Here is a 25,027-nt window from a genome sequence, read left to right on the forward strand (position 1 = left end):
AAAGAAAGAAAGAAAGAAAGAAAGAAAGAAAGAAAGAAAGAAAGAAAAAAAGAAAGAAAGAAAGAAAGAAAGAAAGAAAGAAAGAAAGAAAGAAAGAAAGAAAGAAAGAAAGAAATATCAATTAGGTAGAAAAAGATGTCTTCTAGATTTTTTCATCTTTCAAACTTTTCTTTCAAAAATTTAATAGATTAAAATTACATTTGTTGAATGACTAGAAAATGGCAGAATCTGAAAAAGAACAGTGAAAAGGATGAACTTCTATAGTAATATTTGTACTGTTGTTGTAGGATGGAGATGGTACTTGGAGAAAATGGGTTTTGGAAAGCCTTTTCCAGCTTAATCAAAACTGTTAGGAGAATCTATTGAATGGCATCCTTTTTTTTTTTTTTTTAATAAGCTGCCTACAGTTTGTCAGAGAATGTAATAAAAGCACTTGGCAGATTTATTTTGGCAAATGTTACCGAATTTCTAGGCTTCTTGGATCATAATGACTAGATAATGCAAGTTTTTGTTTAAGACTTTCATGAAACAGAAAGAAACAAAATACCAAAATGGCAGAATAGCTCATTCAGTTTTGTAGAAAAGTTTAAACATTTGCCAGACTGAACCTTTTTTTAAAAAAAATTCTCTGTGTACCATGTATACTTCATAGGGAGCTTTTAATTGTATCTTATGGTACAATTCAAGAAACTTGTGTTAAGCTAGTACTGTAATATATGTTCCATTCATGACAAAACTTAATATTTAAATGAGTGATAAGACACCAACACTATATGAGACACTCTTATGTAACTACATTACATACTAAATGTACCTAAAAGTTATAGTACAAAGTGATACGTGAAGTCTGATGAAAGTAAAGCTGTGCATTTAATTTATTTCTAGGAAAACTATTTTATCCAGCTGATAGTCTTCAAGTGTTAGGGACAAGAAGAGACAGATTTAGTAATTATCTGGAGATAGTGTTGATTGAAGCTGCTTTTGCTTGGGCAATTTGCTTAACTTCACTGGACCTCAGTTACTTCATGTGTAAAGTGAAGATGTGTTGGAGTAGATGGCCTTCCAGCTCTAGCTCTTTAAGTGAATGAGAAAGAGAGACAGAAGAGAGTGAAAAACAAGACCTTGGAGTACATGCACAGAAAAAAGCTTGGAGGGGCGGCCAGGTAGCACAGCAAGTAAGAGCACCGGCTCCAGTGTTGGGATGACCTGGTGATCAAATCTGGGCTCAGACACTTAGCACACACCCAGAAACACCTGGCTGTGTAACCTTGAGCAAGTTACTTAACCCCAATTGCTTAGGGGAAGCCAGATAACACAGTGAGTAAGAGCACCTGGTGTCGGGATGACCTGGGGATCAAATATGGGCTCAGATACTTAGCACCACACCCAGAAATAACTGGCTGTGTAACCTTGACCAAGTAACTTAACCCCGATTGCTTAAAAAAAAAAAAAGCTTGGAAGAGGATGAGAGATCAACAAAAGAGATAGAAGTGGTATCTCTGAAGCCAAGCAGAGAAAGAATATCATGTGGGATAGAGTAGTTAACTATTCCATATACTTATGTTTTGGCCAAAAATGTTAAAATTCATAAATTCCATAGAAATCAAGAGAAATGAAATTTGAATCAAAGGACTATTGAATTGCTGATTGCAGTCCTTGGTAACATTAAAAAGAACAATTTTAGTATCATGGTAGGAGAGAAGCCTAACAGAGAGGTTATAAAAAGTGGGTACAGCATAAGTAGCAGCATCAGGTACAATTTTTTTTTTGTTTTCATTTCACTTTTATTTGTACTCTAATGTCATGTTTACTCCTGTGCCATAAGCTTTTGTTTCTTCAGTTTCTTCTGGGATATCTTTTTCTTTTGAGCAACCTCCTCTTCTGGTTTAGGAACATTTTGTTCCTTTTCAGTAAGTATCATGTCAATATGCCAAGGAGAACTCACATATGGCTTGATTTGACCATGAGCCCTATAAGTATGCTGTCACGTTTTGGGAGCCTTGTTAACCTGGATATGCTCAATGAAAAGAGAATCCACATCCAAACCCTTCAGTTCTGCATTACTCTATGCATTTTTAAGCATATGCAGCATGAATTCAGCACTCTTTTTGGGCCACCAACCCTGTGTCCAACCCCATTGCTTAGCCTGGGCACACCTGCCAACTGCACCATTATATCGATGGAAGAGATTGCATTGTTTCTTCGATGTGACTTCTTTCAAATACTTGGTAGCTTTTTGGATCTGCATGCCCTTGAGAGCTTGGGCTATTTCAAGGATGTTCTTGAAGTGGACCCCGATATTTGAACCTCTTGATTTGCATGATTTTGTGGGGTTCTGTGGATCAAGAGAGCATTTTCAGTGATTACCTAGGATGGCTCAAGGGAAGAGGTACAAGTTATTTTAAATTAAATTACGTGTTAAAAACTTTATAAGAATTCAGCTAATTAGATTTGCTCATGAATACATGTAAACTGATCTAAACACATAAAATATCATCACTTTCCATCCATCAAAATTCTTTGACTTCCTGTTCATTTCCTCTTCTTTTTCTTAAATGGTCTTTGTGCCCAATTCTGGTTCTGCTATTTATTGCAATGTATTATTTTATAAATGTCTCCAGATTTTTTTATATCCCTCATACATACCAGTCATAATTAAATTATGATATTCTGTTACATTACCCTCTTGCTGGACATTTATGTTGCTTCCAGTTTTGTTTTTTGTTTTGTGGGTTTTTTTTTTTGGAATAGCATTTAATATACGTGCTCTGAAAATTCTTGAGCACATAGATTTTTTGATTTTGATAATTCTTTTTTTTTTTTTTTTGCCTTTTGGAGGGCAATTGGGGTTAAGTAACTTGCCCAAGGTTACATGGCTAGTGTTTTTGTGTGGGTGTTAAGTGTCTGAGGCCAGAAACGAACTCAGGTCCTCCTGACTCTGGGGCCAGCATTCTACTCACTGCGCCACCTAGCCGCCCCTAATTTTGATGATTCTTTTAAAGTATAATTCCAACAGTGAGATTATTGGGTCAAAGACTATGATTTTTTTTTTTGGTAACATTTACTATTTTGTTGGACTGTTCTCCAAAAACATTCTATAGGTTTTCAGTTCCATCAGTAATGAATGTACCTACTTATCTCTAACTGCTACAGCATTGAACTTTGTTTCTTTTTTCCAATTTAATGAATTGATGTGGTACCACAAAGATATTTTAGTTGCATCCTTTTAATTCACAATGAGCTTAAGCCTTTTTCAAGTGATTGTTTCCCTTTTCCCTTTTTAAAGATTGTTTGTTCTTATCCTTTGGGTATATATCTTTTGTGGCCTGGAAGTTACCCTTGTGAATTTTTTTATGGTTACATATATATTTTAGGTGTTAAATATTTAGCATAAACAACTTTGTAAGAATATGTATCAGTAGGATAAAACTATGATAATAGGTGGATAGGAAGGCTTTTTTATGTACAGGCATACCTCAGAGATACTGTGGGTTCAGTTTCAGATTATCACAATAAAGTAAATATCTCAATAAATCAAGTCACACAAAGTTTTTGGTTACCTAGTGCATATAAAAGTTATGTTTATACTTTATTGTAGTCTATTAAATGTGCAACAGTACTATAACTAAAAATTACATACTTTACTTATAAATACTTTATTGTTAAAAATACTCATCACATTTGAGCCTTCAGAAAGTTGCAATCTTTTTCCTGGTAGAGGGTCTTGCCTTGATGTTGATGACTCCTGACTGATCAGGGAGGTTGTTGAAGGTTGGGGTGGTTGTGGCAATTTGTTAATATAAGTCAGTAATGGTTTGTTTCATCAATTTCTTCCTTTCACTTGAACATTTAGAGACTATTATAGGTTTATTAGTTGGCTTAATTTCAGCATTGTTGTGTCTCAGGGAATAAATAGGGAAACTGGAGGAAAGGGAGAGAGATGGAGATTTCAGCTAGTTTTTCAGTGGAGTTTTCAGTGGAGTAATCAGAGTATGCACAGCCTTTGTCAGCTAAGTTCATCATCTTATATGCGCACAGTTCATGGCATCCCAAAAACAATTATAGTAGTTATATAAAAGATCATTCATCACTGATCACCATAACATAATAATAATAATGAAAAAGAATAACCATATTGCAAGAATTACCAAAATGTAATAGAAATGACGTAAGCACATGCTGTTGAAAAAACAGTGCCAATAAACTTGCATACGGTAAAATGAGTTAAGCCTTGTATTAGGAATTCCTTCATATATTTCTGAGAAGTTGGGAAGGACTTAAAGGAAAGAAAGAAGAGGACAGATGCTACAACTCTAGCCAGTTCTTGGAGGAAGCAAGAAAAAATGGTATCAAGAGCTTAGGTAAAGAGAGATTAGATTTGGTAAAGATTAGAACCATCTCATCTGTTACAGGGGGAAAGAGAGGTGAGAGAAGGTAATGATGCTGAGAAGGTTTAAGGAGAAACTCAGGCAATTCATGGAAGATAGTTGACATCTTTTCAGTGAAAGAGGAAGCTAGTTGAACTGGTCTAATTTCAAGAGGGTTCTAATTGGTCGTGGAAGGAGAGAAGAAAGATCTTGGAATAGTCGTTGTGGGGAATTAAGTTTATACAGGTAGATTTAATGGATAGTCATGAGCAGGAAGGAACCACTTGAAGTTCTGTAGCATAAATTTGTAGTGGGTGAAATCAATTTGATTTTTCTAGTAACTTTCAGTATTTCTATTACTGTTTTTGATCTTCTCCTGGTTCTGCTTACTTCGCTTTTCATCAGTTCGTGTAAGTCTTCCCAGATTTTTCTGAAAGCATCCTGTTCATCATTTCTTACAGCCCAATAGTATTCCATCACAATCATATAACACAACTTGCATAGCCATTCCCTTAATTTCCAGTTTTTGCCACCACAAAAAGAGCTGCTATAAATATTTTTGTACATGTAGGTTTCCCCTCCCCATTTTAAAAGCTCTTTGGGATGCAGTCCTAGTAGTGGTATTACTAGATCAAAGGGTATGCCTAGTTTTATAGCCCTTTTGGCATAGTTCCAAATTGTTCTCCAGGATGGTCGGATTAGTTCACAAACTTCACCAACAATGCATTAATGTATCAACTTTTCCACATCCTGTATGTTCAGTGATCTCTGATCATTTCTTGATCATTCTTTGATCATTTACTTATCAATTGGGGAATAACTTACATTCTTATAAATTTGACTCCATTCTCTATATATTTGAGAAATGAGACCTTTATCAAAGAAACTTCTTGTAACATTTTTTTCACAGTTATGATTATTAATTGTGTATTTCCCTCTGTCCTATTTCCCCCATTTATCCTTCTCTCTCTCACTTTATCCTGTACCTCATCAAAATGCTTTGTTACTGGCATTGCCTCTCTAATCTGCCCTCCTTTCTATTGGCTTCCCTTCTTTTATCCCCATCCCTGAAATCGTTAGTATAAGGAGTTCCCACATTCATGTGCCTTTCTTTTGTAATAAATCAATTATTGCCCATATCACATGAGTTTTAATTATTGGTTAACATCAGCAATTCCATTCCTTTCAATGAGGTGGAAGACATTATAGAAACCTTTCCATCTGCTCTACCACTGCTTCCTCCTTGCCATTTTCCCTGCCTCTGTGAGTTGCAATCTCCCAGCACTGTCAGCTTGACTACTTAACCTAAGGACCACTCACCATGCAATCACCCTTTTCTGCCCCCACCCCCAACCCACTTCCCTCTTCCAGAGCTGCTGTACTCTTAGGACTTCTGAGTCTTTCTATCTGCTCTGCAGCTGAATTTTCTTTTATGTGCTATCTTCCCAGTTAGAGTGTAAGCTCCTCAAGAGTGGGACTCTTCATCTTTTGCTTTGTATAACTCCAGCCCTTAGCACAGTGGTTGGCACAAAGTGAGTTCTCAATCAGTGCCTTTTAAAAATTAATTTATTCAACGTAGAAATGTCAAAAACAGAAAGGATTTTATAGATAAACTCATATAATGCTCCTTCCTCTTTTTTTAATAAAAAGAAAAAATGGGGTCTAGAAAAAGAAATTGACATTTCTTATCAATTTCAGCAAAGTTGAATTTATATTTGTTTTTCTACAAGAAGTGTGTTTAAAAAAATTTTTTTTAAATTTTGGCTCTTAATTCAGAACTACTAGCATTAATCAAAAAGGAGTAATCATGTGAATTTGCGGATATTTGAGACTTTAGAATCCCACTCAAGGCATTTGAAATTTTCTCTCTGTTAGCAAGAAAGGACAGGCATGGAGCATATGGTTGAGAACATTTGTCATGAACTTTGACATTAACAAATAGGCTATAACAGTTTTAGTTAGAGGCAGTCCCTGCCATCAGTGAATATATATCAGAATTGCATTTGTTTAGCCCTTATATAATAATAGCTCACATTTCTACAGCAATTTTAAAGTCTACAAAGCAACTTCCTCACAACAACCCTCTGAGGCAAAGCAAGTATATTGTCCCTATTTTAAAGATGAGGAATCAGATCAGAGAGATTGAATTATTTACTTAAAATCAGATAGCTGCAGGTAGATAGGTGGCTCAGTGGATAGAGAGCTGGGCCTAGAGTTAGGAAGACCTGAGTTCAAATGTAACCTCAGACATTTATTAGCTATGTGATCCTGGGCAAGTCAGTTAACTTTTGTTTGCCTTAATCCACTGGAGAAGGAGATGGCAATCCACTCTAGTTTCCTTGCCAAGGAAACCCCACACATAGTATGGTCCATGGGAATATTCAGAGTTGGACAGAACTGAATAACACATTAATCAATTTTAGGGCAGCTAGGTAGCTCAGTGGATAGAATGTTGGGCCTGCAGTCAGGAAGACTCATCTTTCTGAGTTCAAATGTGGCCTCAGACACTTACTAGCTGTGTGACCCTGAGCAAATCACTTAACTCTGTTTATTTCAGTTCCTCAGCTGTAAAATGAGCTGGAGAAGGAAATAGCAAATTGCTTCAGTATCTCTGCCAAGAAAACCCCAAAATGGGGTCATGAAGAGTTAGACATGACTCAAAATGACTGCACAACAACAAATTGTGTTGTGTCAAAGCCAACTAGGATGTATATCTTTTCCATCACATAGTCTAGTGTACTCGCCTCCACAGCAAGAGATATCTAAGAGTTAGAATAGTCAAAAAATGTAAACTAAACAAATTAACATTTTTAGACAACTGAATATACAAAGTATATTTTTTATATATTTTCTAAATCTATTTTGAATTTTGCATGTGTTCAGAGATTCTAATATCCTTCCAACTTCCCCCACCTTTATTTAGCATATGAAGATAATGTTTTAAATCTCTTGTACCTGTCAATGAACATTTCAGTAAATGTATTGCCTACTAACTTAGTTTTTGTTTCCAAGGTCACTGTAACCATCTGTCTCCAACCAGCAAAAGATGAATTTAACAGTCAGTCAGAGATGAGGGTAGGTATTAAGCTTAATAACATGCAAGATCCTGTGTGTTTGGGGGTTTTTTTTTGCTGATAAGCTTGTTTGAAAATCTAGAGATTTGCAGGTCCTGACTTGTTTTAGTTTTCAGGAAAATGAAGTAAAAATAGATTCAAAATGCTTACATTCAAGAAGTCGCATTGAGCCACCAGGGATTTTAGGCAAAGGGCATTTCATCTATGGACAATTTGTAAGACTCAAATACAGTGCCACCTCAAATTTATATTGCAACAACTTTCTTTTCATGGTTTGATTACCAATATGTTTGGTTTAACATACTATCCAGGCAGAGGATCACCAGCCTTTACAGCGTTTTAAAAGAAATTGGGTTATCACTACCTTGGAGCTCAAAGAGGAAGACCCAGGACCATACCCCAAGCTTCTTGGAGAGGTAAGCCACTGTAGTAGCAAGCACCCCAGTGTCCCCATGGTGGCTGCCAACACAGGTTCTTGGATCTGCTTTGCTAAAGGAAAGCAACTCAAAATGGGTTAACAAGCTTACTTTAATCAGTCAAACATATATCGTTTACCTAGTTCAGGGGAAAAAGGTCAGCACCCTGACCTTCATAGTATACAGACAGAATTATAAAGACAGAGAAACAGATCAAGCAGACAGGTTTCCAAACTGTCCAACCATTACATCTATACCAAATCACAGTTACCATCAACATCTGGGTTTTTCAAAGCCGGGGGGCTCTCAACAATGGCTTCCCAGAGTATTATCTGATCAAATCACAGAATACTTCTCAAAGTGAGCCCCAAAGCAAAGCCTCACATCAGGGATTATATAGCCTTCTCCTGGGTCAGAGAATGTAACCACCCTCTTGACCTACTGCCCAATCACACAGCATCAAGGTGTGGGCATTCCTGAAAACCAGAACCTCCTGCCACAGGCTCCATGTGACCACATTCAGCCTATTAGGAGGCAGAGTATATTTTCAAATCAAGGAATATTCTCAGAGTCTCTTAAGCCTATCAAAGGGCCTAAGGGCAGGGAAAATCTTTAAATTTTCATTTCCATTACAGCTACAGGTCCATCTGCTTTTATCCCTAATGGCCTTTTAAAAATCTAGCAATTGGAAACAGATAAAAATCCTGAAAGGATTCACAATAATAATTCCTTAATCAAAGATGGCTACATCTTCCAATGTAATGCCACAAAAATTTGAAAGTACTTACTATGTTCAGAGCACTGTGAGATGCCAGGATTCAAAGATTAAAAAAAAAAAAAGGAAAACTATGTCTTTCCTTGAGGAGCTTGCATTCTGTGTTGTGTGGGTACAACATCAGGGGTGCTCTGGTAAATGTTTAATAACCTTCTCTGCAAAAACGCTTTTAAGTTCAATCTGCATTCTTTACACTTTCTTAAATCTAGACAATACACAAAACAATAAACCAACCCCTGCTTTGTAGTATTTGCCAATTTAGAAAGTGTAAATGCTCACACTGAAAAATTTAACAGTCCACTCTCTAAGCCACTTTGGTTTGGCTTCAGTAGGCTCCTGTAACAACAGGTATCCAGATAACTAAATACAACATATATACAAAGTAATTTACAGAGTTATGGTGTATTAACTTCTTTATTATTATGATGGATTTGGCTTTCTAGTATTGGGATTTGGCTTTCTGGTGTCTGAATAAATGTTTTGCTACTGGCTTCTCTATGAAGAGTCTGTTATATTTTGCAATTCAGACTGTGCCAGCATTTTCATAGTCACAGTCAATGCTGTGAATATTGTGTTGGTACTATATAAGCACTAGAGAGTCATTGAAGATTTTTGAGTAGGGAAGTAATATGGTCAGCTCTATGTTTTAGGGATATCAGTTTGGTAGCTGTGTGGAGGATGGTTTGGAGAGAAGAGATAATGGAAGTTGGGAGACCAGTTAAGTCTTTTATGTAGGTTTGTTTATTTCAATAACCCAGGTGAGAGTTGATAAGGGTTTATGAGAAAGTGTGAGTAGAAATAAGGGGACTGATAGGATAGGCATTTTGGCAGTAGTACATTTACCAAGACTTGAAAACTGGTTACAGGACATGAAGGAGAGGAAATAGCCAGCTTCAGTGGTTGGGAACACTTTATGTGAAAAATGATTTTTAAAAAAATATTTTTTCCTGTGTTGTTTTTTTTTTCTTATAGCTATTCAACAGTGGGGACTACAATGAATCCTTAATATATATAATCAGTGGACCTGGTGTGGATAAACATCCAGTTGGTCTGTTTTCTATAGAAGATAACCATAGTGGGAAAGTCTACATTCACTATCCAATTGATCGAGAAGAAATACAATCTTTTCTGGTACCTATAATTTTACCACTTTAATCTTTCTTCTCTCCCTGTCAAAAAAAGTATTTGGAGTAGCACGGCATGACAATAAAGAAAAAGTTTAATCCACCAAATTTCAGAGCAGAGGTATATTAGTCAGTCAGTAGGACTAATTAAGCACCTCCTATACGTCAGGCAATAATCTAAGCACTGGGGGAAAAGAGTTAAAAGACAGTCCAAGCCCTCAAAGACCTTATAAGCTAATGAAGGAGACCATGTTCAAAGAAATCTGTACAAACAAGCTGCATACGGGATAAATGGGAAGTAAGTGAAAGAGGAAAGGCATGAGAATTAAGAGGGGTTGAAAAGGCTTCCTGTAGAAGTGGAATTTTAGTTGGGACTTAATGGAAACCAGCAAGGTCAGTAGTTGGAGCAGAGGAAGGAGAGCATTCCAGGCATGGAGAACAGCCAGAGAATGTGCCGATGGAGTGTATTGTTCATGAGACAGACGGGAGGACAGCCATTGGATCAAAGTGTATGGTCTGGAGTAAGGTATAAGAAGACTGGAAAGATAGAATGGGTCTAGGTTACAAAGGGCTTTGAATGCCAGACATGAAGTTACTGTTTATTGGGGGCAGGAAGTAATGTGGTCAGACTTGTGCTTGAGTGGAGGATAGATTGGAGTGGAGAGAAACTTGAGGCAGGCAGAACCTCCAGCAGGCTTTTGCAGTAGGCAAGCCATGAAATGATGAGGGTCTGCACTAGAGTTGTGGCAGTGCCAGAGGAGAGAAGGGTGTATTGGAAAGATGTTGAAAAGGTGAAATTAACAAGCCTTGATTATGGATTGGATAGGGGTGGAGGTGGGGGGCAGTGAGAATTAGTGAGGAGTTGAGGATGATACCTAAGGTGGGAGCCTCTCTTTCAAATACATAGAGAGTGATGTCCTGGAAAACCTAGAGAAAGGAGAAGCTGATCAATAGTGTCCAAGGCTACAGAAAGCTCAAGGAGAATAAGGATTGCGAAAAGGTCATTGGATTTTATGATTAAGATATTGGAAAGGGGTGGCTAGGTGGCTCAGTGAATAGAGTACTGGCCCTGGAGTCAGGAGGACCAGAGTTCAAATCCAGCCTCAGAAACTTAACATGAAAACTATCCATGTGACCTTAGGCAAGTCACTTAACCCCAATTGCCCTACTTCTCCTCTCCAAAAAAAAAAAGCAAAGATATTGGAAACTTCAGAGAAAGCAGTTTCAGTGTAATGATAAGATCAGAAGCTGGATTGTAAAGGGTTAAGAAGAGAATGATACGAGAGAAAGTGGAAGCACTTCTTGTAGATCACCTTTCCAAGGAGTTTAGTTACAAAAGGTAGAAGAGATGTAGGGTGATAGCAGGGATGGAAGGAACAAGCAAGAGTTCATGAGGAGACATCTGCAGTGTGTTTGTAAGCAGCTGGGGTGTGGTCGGTAGATAAAGAAAGAATAAAAATAAGGGACAGAATGGGGATGACAGAGGAGATGGGACAGAATGGGATTGCTTGAGGGCTTAGCCTTGGTGAGAAGTAAGGTCAGCTCCTCACCTGAAATAAGGGCAGAGGAGAAGATAGTGGCAGAAGGCATATGGGTGAAATGAGATGAGGAAGAGGGAAGAAGAGGGAGTTTGTAGCAATTGGTCTCAATTTTTTCTGTAAAATATGAAGCAAGGTTCTCAGCTGAGAAAGTGGGAGGGGAAGAGCGATGGAAGGTTTGACGAGGCATGAAAAGATTTAGAAGAGCCCCTGTGGTGAGTGGGATAGTGAGTTGATGAGGCAGGTCTATAAGAATTGGCTAACAGCAATGAGGGCCCAGATGAGGTTGCATAACATAAATTTGTAGTGGATCTAGTCAGAATAATTGTATGCCTTTTGTTCAACAGCATGTGTAGGAGCAAAAGCAGCTGATAGTGGGAGTGAACCAAGGCTAAGATTTGGCAGGGTGCTATCAGCAGAAATGATAAGGGTGTTTAGGGACTAGAGAAAGGAGATAGTGTAAAGTTGAATTGATTCTCCAAGGGGTCATGATGGAGAAGAGAGAGTAGTTAGTGCCAGGGAAATGACCTAGAAGAGGATTGAAGGGTCAGAGGATTGGAGGTCACAGTACAATGGAAGAGTTGGGTTAGGAAAGGAAGGCAGAGGAAAAGGTGGAAGGCCAATAGATTATATTTGGATAAGGGGATTAAGGAATTTTTGAATAATTCCTAGCCTCATATTTGAAAGGCTGTTCTGTGATGTTCACTTTTTCAATGAATTATGCTAGTGTCTTCCTCATTTTCTTTTAAAAATTTCATATGAGGCTCTATGTATCCTAGTTATAGTGGCAAGTGTCCCAAGTTGACCAGGAAGCTTTTAGTTTTCTAAGTTCACCTTTGCAAAGTGTGAATATGTTTGTTTGTTTGTTGACTTTGTATTGTTTTAGCAAATGAGTCACTACTGAAATACCTACAACTCTATTCATGCAACTCTGGAGATCTGGAAGAGAGTTTGCCTTTTGTAAACTCAACAAACAAGGATCATGTTGGTTTTTATTTTTATTTCTGTGGAACAGAACCTTACGTTTCAGGTTTTTACAGGACCCCGCATGATTCTCCTTTGTGTTCGAAGTAAATTGTCCACTTTGAAAGGGTATTAACCTTTTCAGAACCCCAACTATATAATTTAACATTCCAGAATCATAATTCCCCATGTCTTACTTCCGTGTCCCTAAAGAGTTAGGGTAGTTTTCCAAAGTGGGAAATATCCTTTGCATGCATTGGTAGGATCTGGATCTATTATTTCCCAATGTGCAAAAATTCTCCTAAAACAAAAATCTATTTCTGTAAAGGCACTATATCCTCCCTTTCTATTCTTGACACTTACTAGCTGTGAGACCTTGGGCAACATTTTTAGGGCTCAGTTTCCTTATCTTCAAGATGAAGGCGTTGGACTCCACATCTAAGACCCCTTCCAGCTCTTAATCTTTCATCCTATGATCCTTTTCAGACAAAACAGCTGATAAAACATGAAGAAACTTCAAGTAGCCATGAAGGTGACTCCTAGATAACAAGAATAACTGGAGGGATTTTTGGAACATAAGCGTTGACATCCCATTTTCTATTCTGTGATTTTCCATAGTCCTCCATGTACAGAGTGCACTTCCTTATCATCACTGCTTCTTGGGATAACTTTCCTCTTTCAAGCCTCAGCTCAGTTGCCCATAATTTCTTTGATTTTCCCAGTTGTTGCTGCTTTCTCCCTCCTCAGATTATCCTATATCTAATGTAAAATTATAATGTATCTAAATTGTCTTATTTCTCCTTTGTGTAACATCAGTTCCTTAAGGTCAGGTTTGTTTTGGTCTTTGTAAGCCCAATGCCTTAGACATAGGAGGTGCTTAATAAATGTTTATTGAATTAAATTGTGTGGATGCAAAGGGGATACACAGATCCGTATAAAACACAGAATAGGACATAGGCATGGTTCCCAGTGAGGGTATAGTAGAGTTAAGGAGATTAAGATGCATGGCATAGCCAAGGGGAGCAGTGTCCTGCAACAGAAAAATTCTGGCCTAGGTATCAGAAGACCCTGCTTTTAGACCTGGCTCTTCCCTTTACCCACTTTTGTGCAATTCACCTCACCTGTCTGAGCCTTAGTTTCCTCAGGTTGGGTTAGAAGCATTGTGTATAGTGGACATTGTGCTTGATCTGTTTGGAGTCAGGCCATTGAAAATGGCAAGAATGGAAAATGGAATGTCAAGTTCAGGAAAGAGCTAGTATGACAATTCCTTGCATAGAGGATATATCCAATAAAAGTTTTTTGGGAATTTTGTTTTCATTTAACCCAAAAGAAATAAAATCCTGTTTGTGATATTTGAGTTTTGTGACCATGGACTGGTCATTTACATGTCCTAAGCCTCAGTTTCCCTCATCAATAGAAGGGGCTAAGAATGTCTTTAGTACCTTACCTCTCAACATTGTTTTGAGGTTCGAATAAGAGAATCCTTGTAAAATGCTTTGCAAACCTCAAAATGCTATCTAAAACAAGCTATTATAATTATAGGATCATAGACCTAAAACTAGAGGGGACCTCAGAAGCCATGTAGTCCAAATTGTTCATTTTACAGATGAGGAAACTGAGTCCCAGGAAGGTTATGACTTGCCTAAAGTCACACAGATAGGCGGTGTCAAAAGTACAAACCCAGGTGTTCAAAGTCAGTCCTCTTTTCTCTGTGACACACCACTTCTCTTTAACATTAAGTCTCTCTTGGGTTCCTTTCTACACTGTAATAGAAGACCCTTTCTTTTCAGAAGATAAGAATTGGATCAGTAGTGCCAACAGTAAGTGCTACATAAAAAAAAAAAATAGCTTACTGCGTAATGGCTCAGGAGAAAGTTGAATGTTTCAGTTTAGACTCTTGTACAATCAGGGTAGTTTTTAAACAACCTATGCTATTGTTCCTGGTAAGGTATAGATGAGTAACAAGAGTAAACATTCTACTCTTTTTTTTTTTTGGTCTTTATTAATTTGTTTACTTTTAGCTTACAAGATTCATTACCACAATTCCTTGAGTTTCAAATTTTCTCTGCCTCCCCCCCTCCATGGTGGCATACAATCAAATATAGTGTCTGCAAATACTTTCACATTAGGCATTAGTCAGGTTATAAAGAAGGATTGTATCAGATGGAATGAAGAATGGGAAAGAGGAGACAAAACCAAACAAGAAAACGAAAAAAGGGCAGGTAGTTTGCTTCAATCTGGGTTCAATCGCAGTTCTTTCTCTGGATGTAAACATCTCTCTCCATCATCAGTCTTTTGGGTTTGACTTATGGCTCTGGATTGCTGAGAAGAGTCCAGTTTGTCAAAATTGGTCGTCACACATACGTCGTGTCTGTAATTGTGTACAAATTCCTCCAGGTTCTACTCTTCTCACTCAGCATCAGTTCGTATAAGCCTCTCCAGGTAAATATGAAGTCCATCTGCTCCTCATTTCTTATTGCACAATAGTATTCCATAACATGCATATACTACAACTTGTTCAGCCATTCCCCAATTGATGGGTACCCCCTTAATTTCCAATTCTTTGCTACCACAAAAAGAGCTGCTATAAATATTTTTGTGCATATGGGTCTTTTTCCCACTTCTATGATCTCTTTGGGATACAAACCTAGAAGTGGTATTGCTGGGTCAAAGGGTATGAAATTATTTATAGCCCTTTGGGCATAATTCCAGATTGCTTTCCAGAATGGTTGGATCAGTTCACAACTCCACCAGCAATGCACTGGTATTCCAATTTGTCCACATCCTCTCCAGCATTTGTCATTTTCCTGTTTTGTCATCTTAGCCAATCTGACTGGTGAGATGTGGTACCTCAAAGTTGTTTTGATTTGCATTTCTCTAATCAATAGTGATTTAGAGCATTTCTTCATGTGCTTATAGATATCTTTAATTTCTTTCTCTGAAAACTGCCTGTTCATATCCTTTGACCATTTATCAGTTGGGGAATGACTTGTATTCCTATAGATTTGGTTCAATTCTCTGTATATTTTAGAAATGAGTCTTTTATCAGAGACATAGGTTGTAAAAATTCTTTCCCAATTTCCCACTTCCCTCTTAATCTTGGTTACATTGGCTTTGTTTGTACAGAAGCTTTTCAATTTAATGTAATCAAAATTATCCATTTTGCATTTTATGATGCTCTCTAATTCTTGTTTAGTCATAAAGTCTTTCCCTCTCCACAAATCTGACAGGTAAACTATACCTTGTTTTCCAAGATTGCTTACAGTATCAACCTTTATACCTAGATCATGCACCCATTTAGACTTGATTTTAGTATATGGTGTTAGGTAATGGTCTATACCCAGTTTCTGCCATACTATATTCCAGTTTTCCCAGCAGTTTTTGTCAAATAGTGGGTTCTTATCCCCAAAACTGGGGTCTTTAGGTTTATCAAACAATAGATTACTATAGTCATTGACTGCTGAATCTCGTGTGTCTAATCTATTCCATTGATCCACTCCTCTATTCCTCAGCCAGTACCAAGTAGTTTTGATGACTGCTGCTTTATAAATACATTGAAATCTAGTATAGCTAGTCTACCTTCCCTAGCATTCCTTTTCATTAATTCCCTTGATATTCTGGACCGTTTATTCTTCCAAATGAATTTTGTTACTATTTTTTCTAGTTCTATAAAGTAGATTTTTGGTAAATTGATTGGGATGGCACTAAATATATAATTTAATTTAAAATTGTCATTTTTATTATATTAGCTCGACCCAGCCACGAGCAATTGATATTTTTTCAATTAGTTAGATCTGACTTAATTTGTGTGAAAAGTGTTTTGTAGTTGTAATCATATAGGTCCTGGGTTTGTTTTAGCAGGTAGATTCCCAAATATTTTATAATGTCTACAGTAACTTTAAATGGGATTTCTCTTTCTGTCTCTTGCTGTTTAATTTCATTGGAAATATATACATTGGAAATATACAGTTATGATTATTATCTGTTTCTTTCCCTCCATCCTATTCCCTCCCCTGTTAATGCTTATATTTTTTCTCCCCTTCTCCCTTCCCCTCCTTAATAGTTTTTCTTTTGGCCACCGCCTCTCTCAGTATTCCCTTATGAGCCCCCCTCCCTTTTCCTCCCCTTCCTTTACTTCTTTCCTCCCTACTAACCACCCCCCCCCTTTCCTTTCCCCCTCCTACTGCCTGTAGGATATTTTTATACTTAAGTATGTTATTTCTTCTTTGCACCAAGAGTGACAGGAACAAATCTCATGCGAAGCTCCTCTCCCTCCCCTCTTTCTCTCTAATATGATACATTTTGTGTCTTTTCTTCATAGAGTCCTATGCTTAACTGGTTGTTATTCCCTCCTTGCACCAGAACCAATGAGGGAAAAGTTCATATAATACTCATCTCCCTCCCTTCTTTTCCTCTGCTTTTTTGTCTCTGTTTTTATGTCTCTTTGTGGGGCATAATTTACCCTTTTCCACTTCATTCCTTCCTCTTCTTCCATTGCAGTCCCTTTGTAGCCCTTTAAAAGATTTTTTAAATCATCATTTTGTGTATTTTATACTCATACCCTCTACTTGTCTATAAACAGTTTGTTCTTATTAAATAACAGTGTGTGTGTGTGTGTGTGTGTATTTTCCTTGTTTACCTTTCTATGTCACTCTTGCATCTTGTAATTGGAGGTTGAATTTTCCATTGAGCTCTGGCTTTTTCATCAGGAAGGTCTGGAAATCTGTTTTATCATTGAATGACCATCTCCTTGCCTGGAAGAATATGCTCAGTCTCACTGGGTAGGTGATCCTTGGTTGTAACCTGAGCTCTTTTGCTTTCCGGAAAATTGTATTCCACTGCCTCTGATCTTTCAGTGTAAAGGCTGCCAAATCCTGTGCGATCCTCACTGTGGTTCCTCAATATTTGAATTGTTTCTTTCTGGCCACTTGAAGTATTTTCTCTTTTACCTGGTAGTTCTTGAGTTTGGCCACAACATTTCGAGGACTTTTCAGTTTGGGATCTCTTTCAGGGGGGGTCCCGTGGATTCTCTTGATTTCTATTTTACCCTCAGGTTCTAGCATCTCAGGGCAATTTTTCTTAATGAGCTCTTGGAGAATGTTGTCCAGGCTCATTTTTTTATGATGATTTTCTGGTAGGCCTATGATTCTCAAATTATCTCTCCTGGATCTGTTTTTCAGGTCAGTTATTTTTCCATTGAGATATTTTATCTCTTTCTCTTATTTTTCATTATTGTTGTTTTGTTTGACTAATTCTTGGTTCTTCATAGAGTTATTTGTTTCAATTTGGTTGATTCTAGTTTTTATCAAATCATTTTCCTTGGTTAGTTTTTGGAGCTCCTTTTCCATATCATACACTTTTCTTTTTAAGAAGCTGTTTTCTTCATTATAGTGTTTTTCTAATTCTGCTATTTTGATTTTAAAAGAATTATTAATTTTGTCTTTTATCTCTCTCATTTGGTTTTCAGAGTTCCTTTTGAGCTCATCTAGGAGAGCTTTCTGTGCTTGGGACCAATTCCCTCTTGATGTTTCAGCTGTGGGTGTGTAGTCCACATTGTCTCCCTCTGAGTTTGGTTGCTCTCTCTGAGGATAGTAGGACTCCAGAGTATTTGTAGTCTGCTTTCTACCCATTTTGAGGCAGGGCCCTAGCCACGCCCTTCCTCTAAGGTTCCCAAGTCTTTACTATTGAGGGTTTTGCCCTGGGGTGATAGTTACTGTGTTTTCTGGGTCAGAGGAGGGGATTGGAGCAGGTGGGGTTCACTTTGCCATCCTGGTTCTTGGAGGTCCTGATAGGGGCTTTTTTTTTTTTTTAATTTCGGGGCTATGGAGTGGTAGTCCCAGGAGTATTTGCTGTCCTGGACAGGGGCCCTGCATTTGGTTCTTACCTTGCTCTTTCTGGTCCCAGCCCTTTGATGATAGGCCTGGTAATGGCCCTTGTGTTTGGTGGGACGACTTGCCCCCCGAGTTGATCAGGCCTCCTCCTGGCCTGCCTCTGTGCATCTGCTGCCTTCCGGGCTTGCCTCTCAAAAACATTCTACTCTTGATGACTTTTGAGGGGTAATGGAATGCAAATGTGGGATCTTCTGTTCTAGCATCCTGTTCCTTCAGTCCCCTAAGAAAGAGCCAGTCAAACTTGAAAACTCTTAAAAGATTTAAGAGGTAAAGGCAGACAGAGACATGTGTCTATTTCTATTCAGGGACAAAACTCATCTTTTAGGAAATAAATTTTTCAACCATAGAAAACACATCCACACACAGAGAAAATCTTCTACAGAGCATAAACATGATTGTTCCTACATCTGCTCTGACTTTTAGGGCCCTGGTGGAAATTCAACACATTTTTCCAGCATATATCCTGAGGGAAATTACTGGTCTAGAATGTAGCTATCCCATTTTCAAGGGAAAATAATAAAATATGCAATCATGAGAGACAACATAGCATAGTGGATAAAAAACTAGCGCCAGAGCCAAGGGCTGTTTTCAAGTCTTGCCTCTGACACATGTGTGACCCTGAAGAAGTCACTTAATTTCTTATTGCCCTAAACAACACTCTGATCTAAATTACAAAGAAAGTGCCTAACTGCATCAGTGAGTTTCCTCATCTGGGATTCCACCCCCTGCCCCATTCTCCATCAGTTTCTGACCCAAAGTTTTGCCCTTCTAGGCATCTCTTGGCTTCTCTTTTTATTCTGGTCTCCCCTTTCCCTTTGTTCCCCCAAATCCTGGAAGCTTTGTCAAGATAATTAGTATTATCTCTGTCCCTGGACCTGTGCTGTAGCTTGGTTTGGTTTGGTGCCTATCTTGATGAAATCATTGTGAAAAATCACATGTTAAAATGCTCCTTTTTGGGTGGAAGGACACAGTATAGTTTTAGGTGCAGAACTTCAGTGTTTTGGGGGGAATATTCATGAATCATGAAAGGAAATATGCACATGGTTGTATTTTAAAGGAAATCTGGTTATAAGAAAACTTTAAAAATAAAAAAAAAAGGATTCTTCAGAAAGGTATAGGATATTTATCCTTTTTTCAATTTAAATTTATTTACTTTTAGTTTACAACATTCAGTTCCACAGTCCCTTGAGTTTCAAATTTTTGCCCCTCCTTCACCTCCCCCCTCCCCCCATGGCAGCATGCAATCAAATATAGTATCTCCAAATACCTTAACATTAAATGTTAGTCAAGTTGTAAAAAAGGATTATAACCAATGGAATGAACAATGAGAAAGAAGAAACAAAACAAACAAAAAAAAAGAGAGAACAAGTAGTTTACTTCAGTCTGCATTCAGACTGTAGTTCTTTCTCTGGATGTGGCTATCTTTTTCCATCATGAGTCTTTTGGAGTTGTCTTTGCAGTGGACCTTACATTGCTGAGAGGAGTCCAGTCTATCAAAGTTAGTCATCACATACGATGTGTCTGTAATTTTGTACAAATTTCTCCTGGTTCTGCTCTTCTCACTCAACATCAGTTTATATAAGTCTCTTCAAGTTATTATGAAGTCTGTCTGTTCCTCATTTCTTATAGCACAATAGTATTCCATTACATTCATATACCACAACTTGTTTAGCCATTCCCCAATTAATGCACATCCCCTTGATTTCCAATACTTTGCCACCACAAAAAGAGCTGCTATAAATAATTTTGTACATAGGGGTCCTTTTCCCACTTCTATGATCTTTTGGGGATACAACTCTAGAAATGGTATTGCTGGGTTGAAGGGTATTCACTTATTTATAACCCTTTGGGCATAGTTCCAGATTGCTCTCCAGAATGGTATAATCAGTTCACAACTCCACCAACAATGCATTCGTCTTCCAATTTTTCTACATCCTTTCCAGCATTTTTCATTTTCCTGTTTAGTCATCTTAGCCAATCTGACTGGTGAGATGTGGTACCTCAGAGTTGTTTTGATTTGCATTTCTCTAATCAATAGTGATTTAGAGCATTTTTTCATATACTCATAGATATTTTAAGTTTCTTCCTCTGAAAACTGCCTATTCAAGGATATTTATCTTTTTAAATATTTAACCCAAGTCTTCTAAAGATTCTAAAGCCAAATGCCTGTCATGCCTGAGTTTATGTGATGCATAGGATAATGATGACAATGATGATAATAAAATGATAGTAATAATTTACATCAGTGGTATCAAACTCAAATAGAAATGGACTCCTGATTGCCATATATTGACTTAGAAAACCATAAGTTAGGATTATCTATGTTTTATTGGATTTTTATTTATTCTGTTAAATACTTCCCATATATATTTTAATCTAGTTCAGCCCACTATGGCATTTCAATATTTACAAAATACTTTCCTCACAAAAGTCTTGTGAGGTAGGCAATGATGGCAATGATAGTAAATAGTATTCCCATTTTACAGATGTTGAAAATGAAGGTCAGAAAGGTTAAGTAATTTGTCCATGGTTACACAATTGGTAAGTGTTGGAGCCACTTATAAATTCCAAAATTTGGAACGTGGTTAATCACACTGTGGGCAATTAGGTGGTACAGTGGATAGAGAGCACTGGGCTTGAATTCAGGAAGACTCATTCTCCTGAGTTCAAGTCTGACCTCAGATACTAGCTGTGTGACCCTGGGCAAGTCACTTAACCCTGTTTGCCTGAGTTCTTCATCTATAAAATGAGCTGGAGAAAGAAATGGCAAATCATTCCAGTATCTTTGCCAGGAAAACCCTAAAATGGGGTCACAAAGAATTAGATATGGCTGAAAAATGACTTCACAACAACAGCAAGCAAATAATCACATTGGTTAGTAGACCTTCTCTTATAATGTCAGAGATTGAGTCACTTAGCATAATCATTGAAGTGTAGTAGAAAGTTTGTTGGATTGGGGTCAAGAACAGAGGTTTCTAGTCCCAGTTCTGCTGCTCAGTAGCTATTTTCTATTATTCTCTGTGAAAGATATTTTCGTGATTCCTTGGTATAATTTGACTCCATGAACCTCGCTTTCATTCTGCATAAAATGAAGCACCTGGAAAAGGTCAACAATGAAGGAGCTGGAAAAGGTCAACAATGAAAGATCTGGAAAAGGTCAACATGAGTCAGCAGTGCAACATGGCAACCAAAAATCCTGATCTGATTTTTGGCTGTATTAAGTGATGCAGTGTATAGAATGATGCTAATGGTATTCCTACTATACTGTTCCTCTGCTAGGCCATATCTATAGTTTCTCTAGTCTTGTTCAGTATATCAAGGAAAAGAGCCACAGTCATGCCACCTCCAATCAAATTACAGCATTGATTAATAGCCTACAAACCATTGGTGGAACACTTACACAGAAGGAAACAAGGAAACGTGCCGCTTCATAGCCGCTTCAAGTCTCGAACTTGAGCTAGTCATGAAAAATGACTATACAATAATGACAACCTTGGAGAAAAACCACTGAGTAGCCTAAGGTCATTAAGGCCAGAATTGTTCTTTACTCAGTGGGAAAAAGGGAGTTAAAAACTTGAAATGCACTAATCCAGGATGAATAGGCCCTGAAATGCTTCAAACAGACTAGAGTTCTAAAAGCAAAAAGACTGAACATCCAGTGGTTTAATATGAATCAGGTATGGAATACATTAATGTACTCTGAAAATCTATCCCCTTCAAAATTCCATGAGTCTAAGAATATGCCAATTACAAGTAGACCAGATAAGGATGAGTAAAGGGGTTGGTTGAATTCCTGTTGTGTCAGCTATCATGGCCATTTATTTATTGTGCTAGCTAATTCTGTGTTTCCTTCCTTGCCCTTTGTCTCTTTGGGATAAAAGGCTAATCTGACCAACCTACATCAAGTGTATTATTTTTGGTTTTGGATACCATATCATGGAGGTCATTGAAGAGTTGAAAAACATCCAGAGAAGGGCCCCAAGGCTATTGAAGACTCCATGATTCTGCTATGGTAGGATCAGATATGGGATTGTTTACCCTGGAGAAAAAAAGACTTAGGAATATCTTTCTTTAGTTATTTGAGGAGCTGTCATGTGGAAGAGGAATTATACTTCTACTCAGTTCCAGAGGGCAAAATTAGATATAAATGTATGGGAGCTGAAGAGAGACTGATTTAAACTTTAGTAAAGACAAACTTCTCAACAATTAAAACTAACCAAAAATTAAATGGAAGGTAACTTATTCTTCTTCACTCCTGGTGAAACAAAAGTTAGATAGCCACTTGTTGATAATGTTACAGTAAAGGAGGTTCTTGGTCAGGTACAGGTTGGACTAGGTACTTTCTAAGATAACTTCCAACAACAAGATTCATGATTAGATGATCTGTAAGGTCCCCTTTAGCTCTAACCTTCTACAATATATTTGGATTATTGGGCACTAACCACAACCTGGATATCTTTTAATCCTTAGAATATCTTCCAGGGCTTGATTTGTAAAGAGGCAATGTATTGTAGTGGAAAGAATATTGGACTAGGAATCAGAGGACCTGGGTTTGGGTCTGGGCATCATCACTAGCTTTGTAATTGTGGGAAGGTCAGCAGATGTAGTAGAAAGTTGGGTCTGGAGTCAGAAAACATGGATTATGATCTTGGTTCTGACATTTCCAACCTGTGTGACCTGGGGCAAGTTCTTAAGTGCACTTACCTCAGTTTCTTCATGAAAAATGGGGGAATTGAATTAGATGATTGTTATGATCATATGATCTATCCTATCTGGTTCTTAGTTTCTTAAAAAGAAAAGGTTGGATTAGGTGATGTCCAAAGTCACTTTCAGCTCTAAATCCTGATTGCTCCATTATTCCTCATGCCATATTTGTGACTCCTGCCCCTATCCATGACTTCAAGTGGCTTTCTCTTTCTGCTCTTGCGCTTTGTCAACACAACTCTCCGTCTCCCTTTCTCAACCCCTTATTCCCTTGTTTTGTCTCAGGCCTTACCAATTCTGGCTTACTTTTTCCCCACCAATTCCCCTGAAGAATATTTACAAAGAGTAGTTCCCTTGTAGGTAATGTTCTTTGGTAGGCAAATCTCCCTTTGGAGAGACAGCATTGTGAAGCAAGGTATTTTATAAATCAATTCATTCAAGCATAGCAAATACTCTTAGAGCTCACGAGGCTGCTTACGTCATCCTTTCAGGGTTATGGCGGTTGGGGTATCTCTTCTCTACTACTATCATATTGATACCCCATTAGGGGGCTCTTTTCCTCCATTATTAGGAAACAGTGATTAGTGCCATATTTGCATTAAACCAATTAATATCAGTTAGCTTTTACAAATGGATGTTTACCTTAAAAATGCGAAAATGTAATAAAAACAGAAATACAAATCGCCCTCCCCCCAACTGTGAGGACACTCCTCCCCTTCTATCAGTTCAGTCTCCAGGAAGAGAACTCTCATATTTAATGCAATTTCCACAAAGAACTGGTCTCACCAGGTTCCTTTTCAAATGTGGCCTTGCAGCCAGTTAAGTGCTACTGCTATGCTGGGTCACAAGATCACTGCCTGCTTCTTGGGACACTGATGCTCAGCTGCCTGCAAAGTTCAGCCTAGTTTTGCCTGGTGTACCTCAGCTGGCTTATTCTTTTGACCTTTTGAAATTCACAAAGTTGGAACCTCTAACATCCTTCACCTAAAATAAAAGAACAAATGCCGAGGCAAAGAACCAAAGCCCATAGTCATAGGCAATGTATTGTCCTCATGGGGAGAGAGTCTCAAATCTCTCCATCTAAAGCATTGCCTTTCACTAGACAATGCCAGAAATTGTTCCTTGCTGATTTAAGTCTTTGTGGGCTTGTATCAATTACATAACATGGAGAAGCATATTGAAATTGAACTTACTAGGATCTTTTCTGCATCAATTGAATTGTAACCAGGATATGGTCTAAGTGCATGAGGCTATGGGGTATTTATGAGGATGACTCATTTGAGATACTAGTGGAGAAGATATAACAATGTTATAACATTTTTAAAAAATAATAACAAACCATAAAAGATAATATAGTAATGTTCCTTTACCCCTAAATAATTGTTCTTGACATTCATGTTGACCACTGTTTTCCAGATACGCTTTGATGTTGCTCACAGTTCAACTCAGAAGATTGTGGATAATTGTTTATTTTTCACTGTCAAAGTTGCTGATATCAATGATAATGCACCACAGTTTGCTGAGGAAGAATTTAACATCACTATCAAAAATAACCACAATCTGGGTGAGATTCATATTCCATCTTTTTTATCAGTGGAAATATCATTTTTACATTAATATTTCATTTTTCCCCCGTTGCATGTAAAAACAGATTAGTACTTTTTAACTTCCTTTATGGAGACTTCTTTACTTTGTACAGTGAAACAGGATAGATGAAGAGTGGGAAGGGATATGCTGCTGAGTGGTTTCAGGCATATATTTTCTTGTTCAGTTCTTAATTATAAGCCTAATGTTTCCTATTCTGACTCTTTCTGGTCCTTAAGCTAAATTTTTACTAACAGTAACATGACCTGGAAAACATTTCATTAGCATTTAGGTCTCTTGATGGTCACTAACAGCCTAATTAAAATAAATCCAAATTATACCATGGAATTTATTTATTTAATTTATTTAATTTATTGTAACAACTGATTTTTTTCTTTCCTTCTAGATAATCCCATCTTTCAAGTGGTGGCAGTCGATTTAGATAAAGAGCAAACTCCCAATTCTGAAGTCTCCTATTCCCTTGTTTCACAAGTGCCATTGATAAATGGAAATAGGTTTTACATTGATCACAGTAGTGGAGAAATTCATGTCTCCCGATGCTTAGATTATGAGGTCATAATTTTTTTTAAT

General features: G+C 37.6%; 1 protein-coding gene across 1 annotated transcript in view; it reads left to right on the forward strand.

The window, feature by feature from the left end:
* The window catches only part of CDH26 (cadherin 26), a 73,076-nt gene that overhangs the window by 10,517 nt on the left and 37,532 nt on the right, over nucleotides 1-25,027 (forward strand). The window contains exons 2-6 of the mRNA XM_069072782.1: nucleotides 7,380-7,442; nucleotides 7,753-7,857; nucleotides 9,605-9,763; nucleotides 24,269-24,416; nucleotides 24,843-25,009. Of these exons, the coding sequence (XP_068928883.1) occupies nucleotides 7,380-7,442; nucleotides 7,753-7,857; nucleotides 9,605-9,763; nucleotides 24,269-24,416; nucleotides 24,843-25,009 (642 nt within the window). The remainder of the gene's footprint in view (nucleotides 1-7,379; nucleotides 7,443-7,752; nucleotides 7,858-9,604; nucleotides 9,764-24,268; nucleotides 24,417-24,842; nucleotides 25,010-25,027) is intronic.

This window comes from Petaurus breviceps, unplaced genomic scaffold (genome assembly GCF_028583685.1).
Source record: "Petaurus breviceps papuanus isolate PSGF00001 unplaced genomic scaffold, PetGlider_PUasm1.0 90847, whole genome shotgun sequence".
Taxonomy (NCBI): Eukaryota; Metazoa; Chordata; class Mammalia; order Diprotodontia; family Petauridae; genus Petaurus; species Petaurus breviceps.